The 21,033-nt window shown below is 37.4% G+C and overlaps 1 protein-coding gene across 5 annotated transcripts in view; it reads left to right on the top strand.

The window, feature by feature from the left end:
* STRBP (spermatid perinuclear RNA binding protein) overlaps nt 1-11,249 on the top strand; it is a 68,259-nt gene extending 57,010 nt beyond the window's left edge. For all 5 annotated transcript variants that reach the window (XM_062590665.1, XM_062590663.1, XM_062590666.1 and 2 more), the window contains 6 exons: nt 454-612; nt 2,725-2,859; nt 3,216-3,356; nt 5,632-5,755; nt 7,870-7,914; nt 10,632-11,249. In XM_062590665.1, the coding sequence (XP_062446649.1) occupies nt 454-612; nt 2,725-2,859; nt 3,216-3,356; nt 5,632-5,755; nt 7,870-7,914; nt 10,632-10,708 (681 nt within the window). In that variant the 3' untranslated portion in view covers nt 10,709-11,249. The remainder of the gene's footprint in view (nt 1-453; nt 613-2,724; nt 2,860-3,215; nt 3,357-5,631; nt 5,756-7,869; nt 7,915-10,631) is intronic.
* Nucleotides 11,250-21,033: the final 9,784 nt, after the last annotated feature.

Below are 21,033 nucleotides of genomic sequence, written 5' to 3'. Positions count from 1 at the left end.
CTTGTATACATGTTGTATAAGTGCAGTGCTTTAAAGCTCATGAGGTAGACTGTACTGTTTGCTCCATAGTCAATCTCTTAATCTGTCTATATACAGTGTTGGGGGGAGGAAGGAGGCAGGCAGAGGGAGAAAAAACTATGCAAAAGAATTTCTTTATCATACTGTTAAGCAGTGTCATGGAGTGGATGTGCTTTTGAATTTTAATCTATTATTTTTACATAGAATTTTCAGTATGGATAATGATGCTCATGAGTAATTACTAAAATTCCTGTTAATTCCACTTTTGGTGTTTTTCTCATTTTTCTCATGCTCTCAACACTGGAGAAGACAAAAGTTTAAGTTATTTGCCTTTATAAAGTGTAAGATAGCCATTCTTTTGTGTTATGGTCAGCCTTCTATTTGTTTCTATACTGTTACCTATTTTTCATTTCATTTCATGTTGTTTTGTTGTAGGTTCTGCAAGCAATGGGGTATCCAACTGGTTTTGATGCAGATGTCGAATGTGTGAGTTCTGATGAAAAATCAGATACTGAAGGCAAAAATGAAACAATGTCTTCAATCTCAAGCAATAATACTGGAAATTCCACAGCTGACACCTCCACTACCCTAGAGGTGAGCGTTACATTGAAAGCACAAGTGTTTTTGCTGGAAAAAGACGGCATTTGTAGTAAGTGGATGAGGAATTAAGACACCTGATTTCAAGTCCCAGATCTTCCATAGGCTTTGCGTCACTGTGGGCAAGTAACTTAATCTTTGTGCCTTCTTTCCTAAACTTGAAGACAGAGTAACTATCTCTTTCTCTTATGACCATAAGCTCTTCAACAAAAGTATCGTCTCTTCTACTTTTTCTACTTGCGTGTGCTGCTTAGGAGTGGGACAGCTTGATTTTTTTGGTGCCTCTAGTAATCTGAATTTGGTATTTGCTCTTTTATAACAAGAGTCTATTTGCAATGTCAAAAGGTTATAGTTATGTAGATAGTATTTTAAACTGATACACATGAAGACAAATGAAAACTCAGAAATTGATTAGGCAGCATTAAGGAATGTAAAACCTAATACTTCCATGTAATTGAGTGTTCTAGAAAAAGCTGCATGTAAAGTGCTCCAATTTCAATGTAATCTGCTTTAATTTTAGCACTTGTAGCTGAACTAAGGTGCTGTAAGGAGCATGCTGTGCTTGTTTTCTCACCAAATTTGTGGGAAATAAGAGTATTCCTTGAAATCACACTGCAGTAACTTGAGCAGTTTTGGTTGAATGTCCCCAGTAATCAAGCTATGAGGGTCTGTAGTACGTTAACTAAATGTTTTCTTACAGTGTTTCCGGTATTTATTCCTTTTCACAATTGAGAAACTGTGAGGTTTTAACCTAATACTTAGAGTTCATCATTTTCACCTTTTTCTTCCTGACTTCCTCGACTGATTTTCATAATTGGCACCAGGGATTTTAGAGAAGCATTCTGTGTAAGTACTGAAAAGAGCTCACTCTAATTTGTAAATTTGTCTGCCTGATAGCTCTGTGGCAAGCTCTCATGGGGTTGTACAGAAAAAATGATGTATATCCCTGGTTTATTTTTAGATACAATGCTTTTTTTCTAAATATAAGGGAGGTTTATACTGAAAATCTAAGTAATCATTCTGTTATTCAGATATTTCTCAATACATTAAACTATATATTTCTTTAGTTGGAAGGAACCTAATTACCAGACAGTTGCATAATCCCTGACAACTCACTTCATTTAGTGCACCAAGGCATTTCCAAGGGAAAGAGTGTATGGAGGTATTTTCTGCTCAACAAACTGACCCATTAATTTTCCACTAAAAGAAACATTTATAGACTCACAAAATTGGTTAAGAATTTAAGAAAACAAAGATTTTTTCAAGCTGTGTGATTTCAGGTTTCTGTGTTTATACTCTTATGGGACTTTACTTTCAAAGGGCAAGTCCTAGTACTAGTTATCCAAAAATCAGGAGTTGCTACTGAAAATTTCATTTTTATTTCCTTCCTCTATCTGTTAGTAAGCAGTCTTTCATGTCAGTGCTCAGTGCACTGTAATGCAGGCTGTTATATTGGTGCATGGGCATCTCAGCTCTACCTTCCTCACTTCCCAAATATTTCTAGATTCATCTGCCTTAAGACTTCTGCAGGTAGAGCTCAGTAGTGCCAGCATGTAATTGGATCAAGCAGCAAAGATGTGTACAAGGTTGGGAAAGCTAATCTCTCCTTTTAGCAATAAAGCGTTTGCTTTCAAGGAACTTGACACCATGGCATCAGTTTCTGCTTTGGATACCCTCTGGGTTGAAATTCCAAGTGCAGCCACTGTGATGTTCAGCGTTGTACAGACACTACACCAAGTCAAGAAGACACTGACATCTAACTAGCTCTCACTTATGAACAGAAATGAAGAGGGTGTGATTTCTGTTTTTTACAGTATTTGTTTGTTCCTCTGCCATTCTTCAGGAAAGAGACTTTCTATCTGCTATTCTAGTGCAGCCTGTTACACTGAAGCCAAGGCAGTGTTATCTCTGATACAGGTGTGTTCCAGGGAAGCCTGCTGAGGCCCACATACTGGGAAAAACAAGCTATTGCAGAGGCTTGAAACAAAGTGATAATGGTGGCATTCTCTAAGTGGCTGGCCATATGACGCTGTAAGCCATAAGACTAGATGCTTGTCTGCCATTTGAAGAGATAAAAGCTATAAAGCAACATCATAAATGTCTCTTTAGGTAAGAACTCAGGGCCCTATACTCACTGCAAGTGGCAAAAACCCAGTGATGGAGCTCAATGAAAAGAGAAGAGGTCTGAAGTATGAGCTCATCTCTGAGACAGGTGGAAGCCACGACAAGCGCTTTGTGATGGAGGTGAGTGAAGCAGAGTTGTGCAGTCAGTAGGTGCTTTACTGAGAATGCTTCAGTATTTAGTTACTGGCTCAAACACACTGGCTGTATTCCATTCCAAGTAAATGAAGCATTCCTCTTTTAATTGCATTTGTAGTTTCAAGTACATATATATTCCTAATCCTCTTACACAGTGTTACATATCATCACTTACATATTCTCTACCAGCTTCATAATCTTGAAGCAATAAAAACCACATGTAACACTGAGTAGTCTTACTACTGAAGTTCTTTTTTGATGGCTCATCACTGAGCAGTAAGTGCAGCATAGTATATTCAATAGGATAAATAGTAGACATAAACTTATGTCTTAATTTTCAGGTAGAAGTAGATGGGCAGAAGTTCAGAGGTGCAGGCCCAAATAAGAAAGTAGCAAAAGCAAGTGCTGCATTAGCAGCACTTGAGAAACTGTTTTCTGGGCCTAATGCCGCAAACAACAAGAAAAAGAAGATTCTTCCTCAGGTAAGTTGTTTTTTTGACTTAGAACAACCCTGGTTTAGCACAGGTCTGGGTTGTTTATGATAAAGGATCTTCTAGATGAAAAAAATGATTTGAGTCTCTTGTTTTATGCACACACTGTAACGTTTCTGTTTTTATTCCTCCATAATAATACTTGTTAATATAACAGTATAAGATTATAGTTGGGACCCTACTGTGCATGTACTAAGAACATAAAGGAAGCTTTCCTTAGTAAAGGAATTAACCTAGAGGAAATGTCATAAGGATAGGAGAGGGGGCACAAAAAAAGGAGGTGCTGATCTGCTGGAGGATACATAATCAGGTTCAATCAGTGACAAAGCAGAAGTCTCTTGTTTTCCAGAGCCCTACATAGTGTGTTCTTAATCTTGTAAGATAGGTAGATTTAGAGAATAAATGATTTATAGCCCAGTAAAAGGTATTAACTCTAGGTTCTAGAGTAAATTTAAATTTTGCACTGAAATTTTCAAATGAGGTATTTTATTTGGTGAGGAAGACTTGCATAATAAAAAGCTCACTCTTCATTAGATTTAACAGCCCTGATGATCTCTCAAGTCTATTAAGAGATAGATGTTGAACAGAGCAGAAACTAATCAAGTGTTCCTCCTCCAGACAACTACAGTCAGAAATAAGCCCTGAGGATTACAATTTGAATCTTTTGTGCAAATAAATTAGGATTTTCTTGCCTTTTCATAATGAAACAGAATGCATCAAAAAATACAGTCATAAAAATGAACAGCGAACTGTATTTTTGTCTTAGTTCTGTAGCTATCATTATCTCTGATTCACTGATCTTCAATTAGCAACACTTCAGCTTCTGTCAGAAGTGTAGTAGCTGTGAAAGACAGCCGCAGTACCTCATAGGGTAACATTCCATAGGCAGTTAAGATAACAAAAATGGTTTCTGATTCAGGCATTTAATAAATTATGATTTATTTATTTACTTATTAATTTTTGGTTCGCTTGTTCCCTTTTTGCAGTAGGTCATTGATGGCAGTAACAGCCAAATTTGCCTTTGAAAATCTGGATTTGCATGATTTACAGTGTTTCCAGGGGGCATGTTTTACAGAAAAGGTTTGCTCTGATGTAGTAAGCGATGCCAGCTTCTATAGCTCTTTGCTGTGGTCTCAGTTCTTTTGCTTGTAGGTGGTGACAAAGTGAAAAGGAAGTAGTGTTCCAGAAAAAATCAGGTTAAAGCAGTCCAGTGTTATCATGAGGTGATTATTATAACTGCAGTGTATTTTTTTAAAAAAGAGAGCAAAATGAAGATGCTTATAAGCTAAGCAGACGGAAGCTAAAGGTAATTAAGGAACAGTTATTAAAGTAGAAAAAGAAAATGCAGAAATCTGCTCAAAAGTGATGATACTGGGACTTAAGTAGTACGGGTGAGAACACCATCATTTTAAAAACTGGTGAGGACATTTATAATCTTCAAAACTTGCCAAAACTTGCCCTTTAGTAAGACTAAGAAGCCTAGTAACTTGAAAGAGTCAAAAAATAGAGTAGAAAAATAGCACACCTTCCCCCTTTCCCCCCCCAATCACAAAAGGTCTCCGAGGACAAAGGAAATCTATTGATTATAAAGCTGATACTAAACATAGCAGCCCAGATGAAAACCCTGAAAAACTGTAATTCCTATATTACAACCACCAATAATCTAACAAAGATGTTTTTCTATTTAAAAGTATATAGCGAGAATATGCAACATGTATAGCAGCTACTGCCAGCAAATCATGTATTTTCTGAGTATTTCCCTCCTCAGAAAACCTGGTGTCCTGGAAGGTGTGTAGATTTGGATTTCAAAGACTACTGTGTCAAGTCTGTCATCTTTCTGGAAAGTCTGATCTAGCTGTAAATATGCGTGTTTTGGTAGCCTGTGGTAGGATGTTTGGGTCAAATCCTGGCCCTGCTCAAGTTACACGGGTTCAGAGTGGTAGGACAGAAGGAAATGCAATGTGGATGAGGGGTGACGCATCTTATAAGGAAGTGGAAAGGCTCCTGGATGCAGTGTATGCTGCCTAGGCAATGCAGTCAGTGAACTGGGAAGACTCCTGTTTACTCGAGGGACTTGCTTGGCTTCTGTCAATCCTAAGTGCTTTAGGATAGTACTTCCCCATTCCATACTCTGCCTTTAACAAGACTTGTGCATTAAGCACGTTTGAAGAGAAATAAGAAAGATGGTGGTTTAATACATATGGACTTGTAGTTCCGAGAACACTTTCACATTCTGAATTGCTATTATTTTTATTACCTTGAGCAGACTAAAGGGGCTGTCAATACAGCTGTTTCTGCAGCAGTTCAGGCTGCTCGAGGCAGAGGACGAGGTGCTCTAACACGAGGGGCATTTGTTGGGGCAGCTGCTGCAACTGGCTACATAACACCAGGTAAGGCATGGCACAAAACAACTAGTGCTTTAATTGTGTGTAGGTATGTTCTGTTGCATGTGTGTCACTCATCTGTGCAAGTGATCTCTTCAGCTTTAATTATCCAAGATGAAACAGAAGGGCGAATTCGTGAGGCTCTGAATAGTGCACTGACCTGAAAAACTGGCAGTACACGTCCTTTTCAAGTGTGCAGCCTGAACCTCTATGTGCACAGACCATGAGCACAGTTAGCCCATGATGGCTTTCCTGGCTTTACAGTTCTGTTATCTGTCACTTTCGTAGCATTGCCATGGCATGATCAATTCTCCTCCTAGCTAAAGCACCTCCTTGGTGATGTCCCACTTAGCATTAGGAATGACTTTCCCATCAACCTCTTGCTCTCCTGTTTCAGTATGTTCTGGAGCTGTGCGGATTAAGTTGGCTGGCTCTGGAGTCACTGTGCTCCCTGAAACTTTCCACAAGAACTGGGGATGTTAGCAGCTGCTGTAGTGGCCAAAAAAACCAAAAGATCTGCCTGATGTTCTTTATCTCTGCTGCATTGTTCTGATTATCAGAATCATCGTTTAAAATCCAACAGCCTTATGGTTCCAACTTATGCTTAGTATTTGCTGTACAGAGCAGGTAAGCTGCTCATCAGGATATCTTGTTGCTCATTCCTCAGGGCAGATTTGTAGCCATCAGAAGCAAAACTCTTTCTGCTTGAAGAGGTGAAGTGCTCAGCTACTAGTGGCTAGTACAAAATAGTGATTTTTATCCAGCTGGTTGCAAGTAGATATGAAAGGCAGCTAGAGGGTAAGGTACTACAATCCACAAGAAAATTTTAATGAAGTATTCACTTCCTCACTCATTTTTCAAGGTCAGTTGTTCTTATGACAACAATTTCAAGGTGTCTGAGGTTTGCAGGTGTCATGTGGAGGTAGGCTAGACATTGTTTATACTTTGAATAAGGATCACAAATCTTTAAGAATGAGAAGTGTTGGAGATTCCTCCATCAAAGCAAATCCAATAGTCTCCAAAAAATAAAATTCATATTTTTCATGCTTGGGTTTTCAGATTACAGCATGAGCTCTAATTATATCCTTCAGCAATTCACTCATGCTAATAGTGCAGCCCTGTTGTTTGGTAGACTTGCCTCCTGGCACAGTCAACAGCATGATATCTTCATTGTTCCTGTATGTTGATGTAATTATAAATATTAAAAACAAGTAATTCATTTTTAATGGACGTTAACATTGTTTTTGGAACTTGTCTTTCTGCCTGAGGAATCATTTATGAGACACTTTAACCTACCAGGGGCATGCTCCTTGCCAGCATGGAGTTATTCCAGAAAGAGGTTTAATTTCCCAGTCATTGTAGTTGTTAAGCTTTATTGGTCTTGGCCTTCACAGGTTATCTCTTCGTCCCCTATCCTTCTCAAAATCTTTTTGTGCTGCACAAAAAGGATCTCACTAGGAAGAAAAACCAACCAACAAACAAACAACTGTAAAACTTTAATGAACCATCAAGATATAGTAACCAAGATTAGTGTTACTGCTGTTCCTTTTTGTCTCACTCCACAGCCATGTCTAGTGGTTTGCCTGTTGCCTGTTCGTCTCTGGGTGTTCAGATGTCCTTGTGAAATTTTCTTTTGGCTGTAGAAATGGCAGAGGCTATAGAAGTCACAGAAGCTTTACTGATGATGATGTGATTATCTGCCACAGGTTTCTAAGATCCCCTTTGTATAATGCATGTTGAGAAAATGATTGTTCTCTGCGTTAAACCATACATGTATTTTAGTCCAAATACTGGACTTCTAACTGACTCTTTCTAGCTCCTCGCCCTGACAGTATAGACTGCAGGGCTTCAACTAAGAGAAAATGCTGAGGAAATGAAATATTGAAATTCACTCTCTGATACTGAGATGTAAGAAGGGCGTTGAGTAGCTTGTTCTTCATGCCACTCTGCAAAAGATTTTTAGTATTTTCAACACTGTTTAGATGCAGTCGTGTGAGGTTTTTTTCCTATGTTCCTACCTCATGTACCAGAAATAGTCCTTGTGTGTTAGCGTGCAAACACTGATAGTCCTTGGATTACTGTAGGAAATGAAACCCATCCCTCATCTGTTTGTATTGCAGGCTATGGAGCACCATATGGGTACAGTACAGCTGCACCAGCTTACGGTATGTATAGCCCAATATTTAACAAATTAGAAATGATGTAGACTATTGTGGCAGTCCAAGTATAGAAGCTGGCTTAGGATTTGCAGGAGAAATTTAAAGAAATTAAAGCTCTTAAATCATGACAAGAACACGTTTATGCCATAACCTTGTGGTTCTTTTTTGGTTGGAGTAGCTTTTTTGCCTATGCTTCGCCTGATTTGTGGAAGGACTGCTTGTTTTAATTGCCTGTTCCCTTTCATACTGAAACTGAATTTAAATAGTTCTCTTACTTTTTACAGCCAATCTGTGCTCCATTCAAAGACTACCGAAGGGCCTATTCCAGCATCTCTGAGCAATATTTAGCTAAATGACATTACAGTAACATTGGCAAAATGTTTGTTCACAAGCTTAAACAGCTCGTGGACAAAGCTCCTTTAATGCTATCAACTGTATAGAATGTCCAGTACTATCAAGATCTATACATACATATATGTACACAAACACACACACACACACACACACATGTATGTATGTATATAACTGCAGGCTAAAACATTGCTCTTTGGGACAAGCAGAATGATTCTGTGCAGCTTGTTAGCAATCAGGTTGCAAGGAAGCTAGGATATGATAACTTGTTTCAAAGCTTTTCTTTGCTAAGAAACATGGTAAATTAGGCTGGCAAAGTAATGGTTTTGTGAAGAGTGTAAAATAAACTAATAATCACCGCACTTAGATGGAAAGGTTTTTCTTACCTCAGCTCCTCCCTACCCACCAGCTCTTTTTTTTTTTTTTTTTTTTTTTTTTTTAATTCTAGACTAACAAAGCGTATTTATCTCTAACTGGCCCTTTTGGTTACTTTGAATGAGGTTTATGTGGCAATGGGAGCAAAGCGGTTTGGAGTCAGTGATATGTTCTGGCACAAAAGAAAACAAGACTGTGTCTATCAGAACTAGTCCTACTGTTCTCCCCTGTCACAGGGAGAAAATCCTGCTACTCAAATGACAAACTGAGTACATTTCCAGGCCCGCAGTTTTTCATATGGAAAAAAGAACTTGCAAGCTGGCATTTGATTTGCAGCTTTTGTAGCATTCCTAATGTTTTTTCCTCTCAAATTTGCAGAGGCTGGGCAATACCAACTTCCCTGATGCTATTATAAAATATTTTGAAACACTGATTTCACTACTTTCTTTTATTTTAGAGGTATGTGCTATAAACAGTGGAAGAATGCTGCTGCTCTCTTCCTGAAAATGCCTATGTTGTTTGACTAATACTACCTGGTCCTATTCTGTATTTCTGCAGTGGAAAGGGGCAAGAGAATGGGCCAATGGATGTACTTACTCTGAGAAATTCCCTTCAAAATTAAAGCAAGCTTCTCTAGTTGTAAAAATCCTGCCCTATTGATTGGCTAAGTACTTGGACAGAACAGCAGCTCACAGTAATGCTTTCCCATGGAGCGTATTCTATATATTCCGTGTCTTTCGTGGGGCATTACTGTGAATAGAAGGAACAGCTGTTCCCCGAAGAGACAGTGGGGAGAAGGGGAAAGGAAATGTAGTTTAGAGCTTAATGGCACAGGTTTTTTTTTATAAAAAAAAAAACCCCAGTTGTTTTCAAACAATAGACATTGGCTGTAACGCCAAGATGAGTGGTGTCTGCATACAGGTATCTTTTACAAGCAGAGACACATAGTGACATAAGACAAATCCCTCTCCCCTGCTGAAGACAAGAGTACAATTGTTGTCAATTTTTTTTTTTTTTTTTGCTTTATTCATTCATTCTCTTATTGCCATTTTTTTTTCTCATGATGGTCTATTTTGGGGGCTGGATTTTAATCACTGAACTGTGTACGTGTGATATATCACTGACTTCAAAGCATTGTGAATTTGACTGCCCCCATTTTTCACATAAAGAGTTTCTGTTTTTACTGTCTTATGATTGTGATGCGAAGTACTGGGATAATGCTTTTTGGCTGTAAGGTAAACATGTCTCTGCCTTTGTAAGCTCTTGCATGTTGGGAAACTTCACTTTGATCATCTGGTGCTCTGGAATACCTGCTGTTGCTGCTTTGTGATTTCTAAATGGATACATAGGTTAAATATTAGAATTTAAATAGGAAACATTATAAAAAGTATTTAAGCGTGAAGAAGTTTGTGAGGCCACAAGAACGCTATAATAATCACAAAATAGGGCAGATATTAATCTTTCCAGATTTGCCACTTCAATACAATAGAGCAAATGCAGAATAATGAAGCAGATACAGAATTATGGGTTTTCTTTTTTTTTTGACTGATCCTACCTGATGTTTATCAAAACTGCTGCAAAGCTTCCCTATGAATTATCTACTATGCACAGCATTGTGTGTCTATATTTGCAATTGTGACTGACCTATGAAATTAACTTACAGTATAGAACAAAGTAGTGGAGATCAAGTATTGTAAAGATTGTGATATAGATATTCAAATCCAATCTCTCTTCAACAAAATACACTACTTTTGAAAATACTGCTCACTTTAATTTTATCAAACACCAGGACAAAAATAAAAACAAACTTTAAGCTAATTTTCTGTTTGAAATATTACAAAGTGTTTAAGTGTTTTTGTTTATGGGACTCTGCACCCTAAGATCACATTGACTGACTCATCTGGAAAAGGTTAATAAGAACACTACTGTAAGCTTTTATTTGACTTTCTTGGATCACTGAACTTATTTGGAGTCCTCTCCCTTTCTTCTCTCTGTAGGTTTACCCAAGAGAATGGTTCTGTTACCAGTTATGAAATTCCCAACATATCCTGTTCCCCACTACTCATTCTTTTAGCAAATGGCAGAAGCTAATTCCTATTGACTGAACAACACAGTACAGTACAGAATGTTAGAAGAAAAAAAGCCTTTTTATCCTGTTTTCTTTGAACACATACTTGAGCAAAGTCATTTGTAAAGAAACATCTTTTTCCTACTTTTTGATTTTAACAAAATGCAAATTTAGTTCTCTAAAACTTGAAAAAATGTTCTGTGAAATGTTACCTCATTTTCAAATAACTTATACCAGCCTTCTGTTATAGGGAAGAAGTAGAAGCTTAAATCTTACGTTTTAAATGAAGTATCCGATTATGTAAAATTAAATTTGTGAAGGATGTATAGACTATAAAACACTGATCACAAATAAACTGTTTTGTTGTAACACAAGAGTACTGCCTGTTTCCTAATGCAGTCACAGAGACCTGTACTTGTTGTAGGGCTACCTAATGCAGGGCCTAGTTATTTAAAAATAGAAGTACAAAACCACAATAGAAACTTTACAGTTAAATTTTAACTTGTAAATATTACTGTGTGTAATAAACTTACTTAGTATAACATGGGTTAAAATACTGTTTTATCTTATTCTTTTTATAGAGCTAAGCATCAGTACCTGAAATAGTATCCTTAGAACCTTTAAAATCAGCATACTGTAATTCTCAGTGATTTTCAGACACTGTCTTAATTATCCAGGAAGGCTTTTCACTTGTACACAAAAGACTGAAAAAAAAACCAAAAAACAAAACAAAGGGAATTAATGCCAGACTGTCTCTTTGTATTACATTTTGTGAAATATGTATAAAAACAAAGGCAATTTCCACGGAAAGACACTTGTTACGTAATTAAAGGTATACATAGTTAAGTCCGTATTGCCCAGAGAAAGGACAATAGTAATGCTACTATCAGATTCTTCAGAGCTCAAAAGCTGTTCATTTTTCTTTCCTATTTTTTTTTAAACCAAAAAAAAAATTGCATTTGTTCTTGTGGCCTTCTTCACTTTTAAGATTGTCTGCCCACCCTTGATTTTTTTCCATGCAGCATTCTTACAGAAAGCATTTTAGTTGACAATTTTTGTATTAAAGGGTTCTCCTTTTTCCCCTTTTATTTATAAGAATCTAAAGCAGCAACAAGGTCCCCATGAAAACTTGCTATTTAATTGTCCCAGTTCTTGTTGAGTGCTGCTGTGGAAAGTGACACACTTCAGCCATAGGCCAGTACTTTTCTTAAGAGTTGGTGCTCAAACTGAATCTTCTTTCAGATACGGAGTGTGTGCATCTGTCTGAAATTCCAAAGGACAGGTCTCAGCTCCATGCGGTCTCCACATATTTTAGACTTTTGCATAAAAAACTGCTGTGCTGTGGGCTCTCATGAGGGATTCAAGTAGTCTTTATTAAGGTATCACCCCCACAAAATTAGCAGCATTGTTGGTTGCACTCCTCTACTCAGACCTCACCAGTTGCTTTTCAGTAAGTCTGCTATAGTTCATGTGCTTTTGAAGATGTCTTTATATACTCTGTTCTCCAACAAGCTGCTGTTGAGGCAGGGGGAGCTTTATATATGAAGAGGGTGTAACAACAAGTCTTAAAGCAAAGTAAAAAGTTCCTCCTCCCCTCCACCACTCTTTCTAGGGAAAGAAATACTAGAACAATAATAATAAGGGGTGGCATATATACCAAGCTGCTTTTCTTGGAATTAACTGCAGCTGTTATTCTTAAGCTAAGTATTTGTGCTTAGGAATGTGTTTATATCTTTTAGATGATTTTTCTTCTGCTGTAGCTCTTTCATTTGGTGTTGGTGGTACTTTAATAAAATATGTAGCGCTTACTGACAAGTAGTGGTGAGCCTGCTGTTGCCATCCATGCATTGGTGTTGAAGTAAGGAGCAGGGTCTTGGGGATGTATTCAAATTGAATGGTGCTCATAAATCACTGACATATTTTGCTGGCCTATGGATGAAAGGAAGCCATCACGGAGCAGAAAAAGCATGGCTGATAAGAGCCCAATTTTGTTAATCAAATATTCATTAAAAGAGCCCTTCTTCTCCAGACATTTTTTTTCCTCCTTTGGCGCTCCCTTAATTGGCAACTGTTGGTAAAGCAGTTTTTCTTTTTTAAAATCCCTGAATTTAAGATGTTAAATTTGAAACAAAATATTGTCCGAACCAATTCTATACAATAAAAATCTGTATGCTAAATAATAACTTGTTCCTTCTTTAAAAAATAAAGGAGGGCGCTATGCTCTTTTCCAACATGATGGCAGTCATTTCAGATGATTTATATAAGTCATTTTTTTTTTTTTTTGTCATTTGTTGGGAGTTACTAACCACATTGTAAACTTGCCCCCTTGCTGCATATTTTACATTTCTCTGCTTTACTGAAAATATGAATGAGCTGTCAGTTCTTTGTTTAGAAAGCGGTAACCTTGAAAGTGTTAGATGTTTCAATACCTTCAAAGAATTAAAAGTGCCCATTTTACAATGAAAATTCCACTTGCAGCTGAAAGAGCAGAGAAATTTAAATGGAGCTTTAGCTTCAGCCAGTCTCTTTGAAATTAACTTGAAGTTTTTGCTTCTCTGCTCTTTTCCCACTGTAGGTGGTTTTTTCATTGACAGTCCCTATTGCCAGCCTCTCAGCATCGCACCTTTTATTATTCACTTGGGCCCTCAAGATTTCTTCTCTGACTTCTAGAACCATCAGGTTGTGTGGCTCGAAATGGCATTTATACATGTCTTAAGCAAGAACAAACGTGGCTCGTTTTGAGGGTTCTCAACTTCAGACATGGAATCTGAGCTTTTCCTTTTTTTAAAGTTTTTTTCCCCTTCCTTGAACTTCATTCCGTTTAATGAAAAGCAATACTTATTCAAAGCCACAGTCCCTTCTTTGGATACATAGCAATAGATGTGTATATATTTCTCCCAGTTATTTCTTTATACTAGAAGGGAAAGACTGTTTGTGTGCGTGTGTGCACGCATGTGTGTGGTGGGGAGAAGAAAAAACAACAAAACCCAGCAGGGTGCTTGCTTCAAGCAGTTAATCCTGCTTTGACTTTCATTGTTTAAATATTGCAGAATTTTAACAGTATGACTGTATTTGCATGTTTCCTATAAAAGTTGCTACAAAGATTTGCAGTGGTCACTCTTGAAGCAGTAACGCTTTGTACCATTGCCCATGTCAGCAGACATGAAATGTAGCAAAAAAGGTGGAAGAATATTTTTTTTCTAGAATATAACTAAATGATATTCTGTCTCTCTCTTCCCCGCCCCCCCCCCCCCAATATCATTTTTTAAAGGGCACAAAAAGAACAGGCCTGAACTTGACTCCCAAATGGGTTGCTTTTTTGTCTGTTAAAATTAACACCAAATGATAGGAAAACCTAGAATTCAGTAAACCTCCAATTCAAAAACAACTTTGCTGCTCTAAATTTACTGTTTTTCTTCTTTTAAACATTTGTATGATAGTATTTTAAAATTGTGAATTAATAATCAGCAATAATTGAAAGACTGGATGTTTGCGTGAATGTCCTTGTTTATTTAAATGGTATTGGAGCATCTTTATGTTGCAGCTTAAGACTTTTAAGCAGTTTTCAGCAGGTTAATGCCACTTTATTCTCATTTTCTCCGGACCTTCATAGCCATATGCACTTGTATAAAATAAGCAGAAATATAGTGACTGTAAGCTGAGATCGTGATGTTACAGGTAAGAGATTTTATTTTCAGCTTAAAGAATTTGTATTGCTTTTTCTAAAAGTCACATAAACCTGTAACAATCTTATATATGGCACATTTTTATTATGTCTTGTTGAACTTTGAATGTTTAAAAAATAATACATAGGTCTGAATTCCAACTTTGTATTTTTTTAAAGGCTACTTCAAATGTTTCAGTTAAAAAAGAAAAAAACTATTTAACACTTATAAGAAATTTTGGTTTTTATCAATAGACTGTTCTTCAAATATTTGATCCTGTGTAGCCTAAAAAGCTGTATTGATACTGCTGTGTTAGGCACTCCATTCCTTGCATACTTGTGGAAAACATTTGGGTAGGTATAAAAGCCATGACTATGATTTGTACTGAAAGCTATACCATGCTTATAGCTATATGGAATAAAAATGTGAAGTTGAATTTGTGATATTATCTAATTAATAAGAGATAAAATATTTCCTTAAACTATTAAAGCTAAACTCAAAAGGAAAAAGGAAAGGCTTTGATGATAATATATTTAAAATCTGCAGAGATCAAATTATATTAGGCCAAATTAATTCATGAAGCAGCCAGGTTTGCTTTCCTCTTGTGGGTGCAGTGAGAGGAGGGGAAGGCAGGCAGGCAGTGATTTAACTCTGCATGAATAAATTGCTTAGCTCCAGTTTTCTAAAGCTGGAAATTAGGATAGAGCCATCCATAAATAATTATTTTCAGTTCTGTAATGAATGTTTTTACAAATATTTTATTGGGATTAGAATAGTTTTGGATTACTGCCTATGTGATGCACATAATGTGTGTAGACTTAAAACCTTAGTGTTTTTTTTAATTTGCCTTTATATAATCTCATATTACGCAAAGTTGCATAGAACAGCCCTGTACAACTGCAATACTTATTTGAAGTTGCTGGGAACAACTTTTTATATAAAAATTGAAGAAAATAAAAAGTAGATCTTGTATTAGCATTTTAGTCTCTCAATTCATAGGTAAAAGCATAAAAAGTCCTGACTGATCAGTTAATACTGATGTAAAACAGGAAAATACTTAGTATATAACATGTAGTGGTAAACTAGGTCCAAAGCTTGTTGTTTTGCATCAAAATGTAACAGCAAAAATAAGCTGTTTCACTTCAATATGGAAAACATCAGTTTCAGTAAGTAACTGCACGTGTAGATTACCCATAACTCAGGATATGTCCGGATAGAATTCACAGGCTGATATAGAAAAACAGCTATTAAGTATTGTTAGCTTTGCTAATACAGGTGGAAACCTGATCTATATATTTGCACCTGGGGGAATAAACTTAAGGAAGTTTACCAGTGACTTGCCTATTAAAGCACATAACCATTTGATTACATTTGCAGGTGCAATTGATGAGCCATCAGCTTGCCCTTCCCATGTGAGGGTGCAGATTTTCATCTGCAGTTATTATCAAGGTGCAAACTAAGGGCTCAGTCTGAAGCTCACTTAAAATTCAATTCATTATTTCTGCCTGTCAGGCTAAGTAATCCTCTGATAGTGGAGCTGCAGGCTGCTCTGTTTATTTTGGAAGACATTATTTTATATACTTCAAGGTAATGTAAAGATGTGTTGTAATGAACTCCTCTTGAGTATTCCCTTCCCAGGCTTAACTGGTGACAGCTTGATGAGCACTGTCCAGCTAAAGGACTGATTAATAAGACATCTTGCTAACTCTTACATTATCTCCTTTTTGTGGCCTTTACTTGGCATCTTAATCCATTTGTATTGGCTTCCATATTTTGTATTGGCTTTCCATGTTTTTCTGTCATTAGCCTTTTGACTCTTCCAATTCTAAACATTCTGCCCTTCTGCTATTTTGAAAGTCTCAGTTTCTTGGATCACATCCTCCTTTTCACTGAAAGATACCCACTCTCTCTAATGCATTTATGGTCACAATGCAAGTACTTATGCCCAAAATTGTCCCTCTTGTCTTTGCTTCCCAGTAGGATGGGTACCTTTTGCTGATAGGGAATCAATCCCTAATACGAAATATATAGTGTACTTAAAACTCCTAAATCCTGTTCTTTGAAGCAACCTGGAATCGGTAATAAGCAACTAAGGTAGTAATGCTGCCTAGGAACGTGTGTCTCATTGACAGAGAGACTTAAGCAAAACACTCACACGTGCTGATGTGTCATGATGTAGGCCTTTTAAGTGCCTAATATGCTGATACTTGGCAAAACAGAGGCTGCATTCCAACAGTAGTTTTTAATGTAACTGAAATACCAGTCTATTGTTTGGTAAGTGATTTGGGTAACATCTGCCTTATCTGATGTTTCAATAAATACTGTTTTCTGCTAAGGCAGAATTAGGAACTGCTTTCTTTTGCATCATACCGTCAAGAATTCTTTTAAAAGCCATCTTACAGGAGAATGGTCCAAAGTGCCTATTCTGTGAGGTTAGAGGTTTGCAATTTTACTGCTCTTGAGCTCTGGATTTACCTTAATAGTCAAATACACAAACCTGGTTCTATGTTCTTTATGTAGCTGCTAAGATCTTTGCATATTTTGTAGTATTTTTTCTGTGAAGCAGAAATGTTATAGTTTGAATTTCCGTCTCAATTCTGAGAAAGTTCCTTTCAATTAGTACATATAAATAGGATGCTGGGTAAAGTCTGTGTCAATTCTCCTCCCACCTTAACTCTGTAGTTTTAGCTAAGCAGATGCTAGCGTGTATTTTGAGAGATTGTCTGGCACAAAAGGATTAAAAGAAACCAGTGCTCTCCCATAAAAAATTGAGCTGTTTAATGTATCTGGACTGAAGATGAATGGTATTAATACTGACTTTGAAAGGACAGATCTGAAATTGAGTGATCTGCTTGACTGACATCAAGGGAAATGATGCTATCCATAGAACTAATATTATACTATTATATATAGAACAGTCTATATTTTAATAGTATAACAGTATTTATCTCTTTCTGCTCTTCTGTCTAAAGCAACAATCATGAAGGTACTTGCTTTCCCTTGCTACCAGTTTGGGCTTCATGGGACCATGTGAGCGAGAAATGACAAATCAGCCTATTCTGTTGTCTGACTAGTGTTTTAACTGCCTATACAGGACAGCACTGTTCTCTGGCTCATCTCCCTTCAGGGAGTTTAATCCCAGTTGACTTTTTGTGCAGCTGTAGTATGGTTTCAAGAGCAGTTATGATGTGACCTTGCTGTGAGATCATATATTCCAGAAGTAGTGTTTTCCTTTATATTCCAAAACAGGTAAAAGATAAAACAGAAGCTATTAAAAAAAAATCTATCAGCACATGACCTTAGGAATCACCTGGTACATCAGCCACATGATACAAATCAGATATAGGCACCTTGGCTTCACCAACAGCAATAGTGAACTGAAGTTCTGAAGAACAGCCTTTCCAGATGGAAATCCCTAAGTACTATACACTGTTGATCATATCTCAGCCATTTTCCTTCCTGATAGGTAAGCCTCAGCTGGAATGCTTGTCACTTCCTAGAGCTGAAGCTGTGAACTTCAAAGGAATAAGTTACTTGATGAGGTAATTAAAGTCTTGCTTCTCCAGCCATGACAGATTTCTCCAGGCACGTCCTATAGTTTTAAGGAAACTGTGTTGGTTTGGAAGGACAGTGTTGTCTTTTAACTGTGATATAAATAACACACACAAAAAAGTCTTCCATACCTTTAGAGATTTAATTCCATCACTATTTGCTGCTTGAACCCTTGTGTTGCAGCATGAGCGCGAGTGACTGTGAAAGTGTTTGGCTAGCAGAAAGCATGGTAAATGATGCTTTTTGGCATTGTGTCACCTCTCTGCTAATGCTTGCTGTCTGCTGTATTCCTTAAACACACATTGAGGAGTCGGAATATGGTGACCTTATTCCTGGGCATTGTGCCACCCGGAGGGAGGCCAGCCTGTACCCATAAAGCGAATGTGTAACGTGCGGCCTCTGTTGCCCAAGCAATTTCTGCTGGAAACAGTGCACAAATCTAACACTCACAAAGGCAATTTAGTTCCTGGGTAGGTGGTTCCTAATCTGTCTAATTTGCTGTCATGTAGCCAATATGAGTTAATTAGATGATTCAGCAATTGTCATGGCTCCCACTTCATGTGCTGTAAGCCCTGACAGGATCTGCACTGGAGTTAAATGCCTTTGCTTCTGTAAATTTCTCCCTCCTCTTTGATCTCCTTCAAGCGTCCCAGTAAATAACTGATTCTTTCAAAATACAGTACTTCTACAACATACAGACATTTCTGGTATTTAGAACATTTCCCTGACCTTGCAAACTTCCTTGCATTATTAGAAAGTAGAAAATGAAGGAGCAGCAGCATGAAGATTTTTCAGTTGGTCTAGGAAATAATCTCTCATGTGGCTGTTCAACTATGGTACATCAATTTCTTGGCCTTTCTTCTAGGACTGCTGGCATTTATTGCTATCTTGGAGTTAATGTACCATCCCTGATCCAGTCCAGCATTGTCTTCAAAGCGCAAGTCTGGCAGTCACTATCTTTTCAGTCAATAATCCCCTGAAAAGAACGGTCCAAGAGCATATGGTCCTTCGATTCTATTTGTGATTCTGTATCTACCCTTCTGAGAGCCTGTAGATCACCACAGGCTAGAGGTCAGGTTCCTAAACATCTTCCCAGAACTATATAAATGAAGAGACAGTATTAGTAGTTCAGTGTTTAATCAGACATAATTGCAAGGTTCCCTCTACCTCCTTTGCTGGTTAGGTCAAGATACCATCATTCTGTATCAGAACTCATTGCCTTTAGTTAAGTTCTCTTAAAAAGCTGCCTGTTAATCAAGGGAAAAGGTATGTTCCCCAGCTTCAGGTGAGTTCCAAGTCACAGAAACAGCTCACAAAGGCTCCTACTTCCAGAGGCTCTAGGAAACAGCACAAGACCTCTGTCATCGCAGATTGTCTTCAAAACATGATGAAATATGTAAATATGAAGTTCAGATTGCTGTTCTCAGTCCTGAAGCAGACTGAGACCTCTCCTCGCTATCATTAAAAGAATGAAAATGAGTTCTTCTGGACTCATGGAAGAGTTCTCCCAAGTGCAGCTGTACTGTCTTAACTTCTCTCTAACTTAACCCTCTCTAAACTTCCTGTTGAATAACTCTCCAGAAAAATAGGATACTTTATAGACTTGTTTAAAGCAAAACAAAGGGACGTTTTAGTCCCTCCTTAACTTAATTTGTCTCATCTAAAGCCATCAATGTGCAGATTCTTTAGTGGCCCTGAAACATCATTCTTTTTTCCTCCTGCTCATTGGAACAGGAGTGATTCAGCATTTGGTTATTTGTTTGATGTTTAAGATAATATGAGAACATAAAAATGACAAATATGCCTCTTCCTTTAGCCTGGGGTCTTCTAGAAGAGGGGGTACCCTTTCTGCCAGGCCTGTCTGGTAATGTGTAGGCAATGTACTGTCCTGCAAAAATTTGCTGTGTTAGTTTAAGAGGTGAGGTCATCTCAGCATAAAGTTTAAATTCAGTAAAGTGATTTTTTCCCTCTCCCAGTTCCTGTGGCTGTGTGAAATATTCAGACCAAATATTTACCTTAATGTTTAACAGGAGTTGGATGATTATGATGCATGAAAATCTGCAGTTCTAAATATAATTTATTTTGCATACTTTTTTTTATCTTGTATTTGGTGCCTTAACTCTGCACAATATAATGATGTCATATATACTGTATGAAGGAAGTTTAATGGGTAAGTGTACTTTAAAAGAAGTCATCAAGCTAGTCTACAGAAACTGTAGCAAAGACTGAAGCCTTCTCAGTAGGGGAGCTCTCTTCTATGTTTCATTAATAATCAGTTGACAAGCATGAGTTGCAAGAATTTAAACAGCATATTAAATTTTTAACCACAAATTGAATTATCTGATTTTCAAAGGTTTGTGGCAATAGGATAATTAAAGGTACAGTCTCTTCTATGCTGTATCAAAATGTTTTATAGCTGGCCAGAAGTGGATGTTTGTGAAAACATGTGGACTGCTATCTCTATTAGAACAAATTCTACTACTTCTAAAAGGCATTAATGGTATGTAATCAGCTACCTTCTACCCACTGGTACAGGACAGCAAGAATGAGTCAGAGCTGCTATTAAATTTAAGTCCAAGACAGCATGCGGACTTAAGCCTCATTCCTGCCTCTTGCCTGGATCTAGAATCTCCTTATGCTGATTTGCAGTTTGCTTGGTGTAGTACAACATCTACTTTAACACGTTTGCTTCCTGCATGCATCTAGTCTAGCAGTAGAATAGACAGAAGTGAGAGACAGACAGACAGACAAGAAAAAATGAATCTAGAATGTTCTAATCCAGTCTTAAAGGCCAAGCAACATAAGTAGGAAGTCACAGGAAAAGTTACACGGCTCTTTCCAGGGCCGTAGATACAGTGTCTGGTAAAAACAGGATGTTTATTTCTACTAGGGCACTAAGCTGCTGGTTTACCACAAGTGTAGGTGGAGATGCTATATTTTTTAAAATATTTTATGAGAAATTAGCTAAGAAATTTAAGCTATCCATATAGCAGACTAAAAGCTGTTAGTTACATTACTGCAGTAGATTACGTTTTTCTTCTGCTTCAGTAACCAGGAACAGGATGGAAAGATTTCAAGAGGAAGAGGAGGAACAGGAGAAATCCAGTAAGCAAA

Source organism: Rhea pennata, chromosome 18, assembly GCF_028389875.1.
Source record: "Rhea pennata isolate bPtePen1 chromosome 18, bPtePen1.pri, whole genome shotgun sequence".
In the NCBI taxonomy this organism is placed as follows: Eukaryota; Metazoa; Chordata; class Aves; order Rheiformes; family Rheidae; genus Rhea; species Rhea pennata.
The sequence above is the reverse complement of the archived record's forward strand: the minus strand, read 5'-3'. Positions and strand labels throughout refer to the sequence as shown.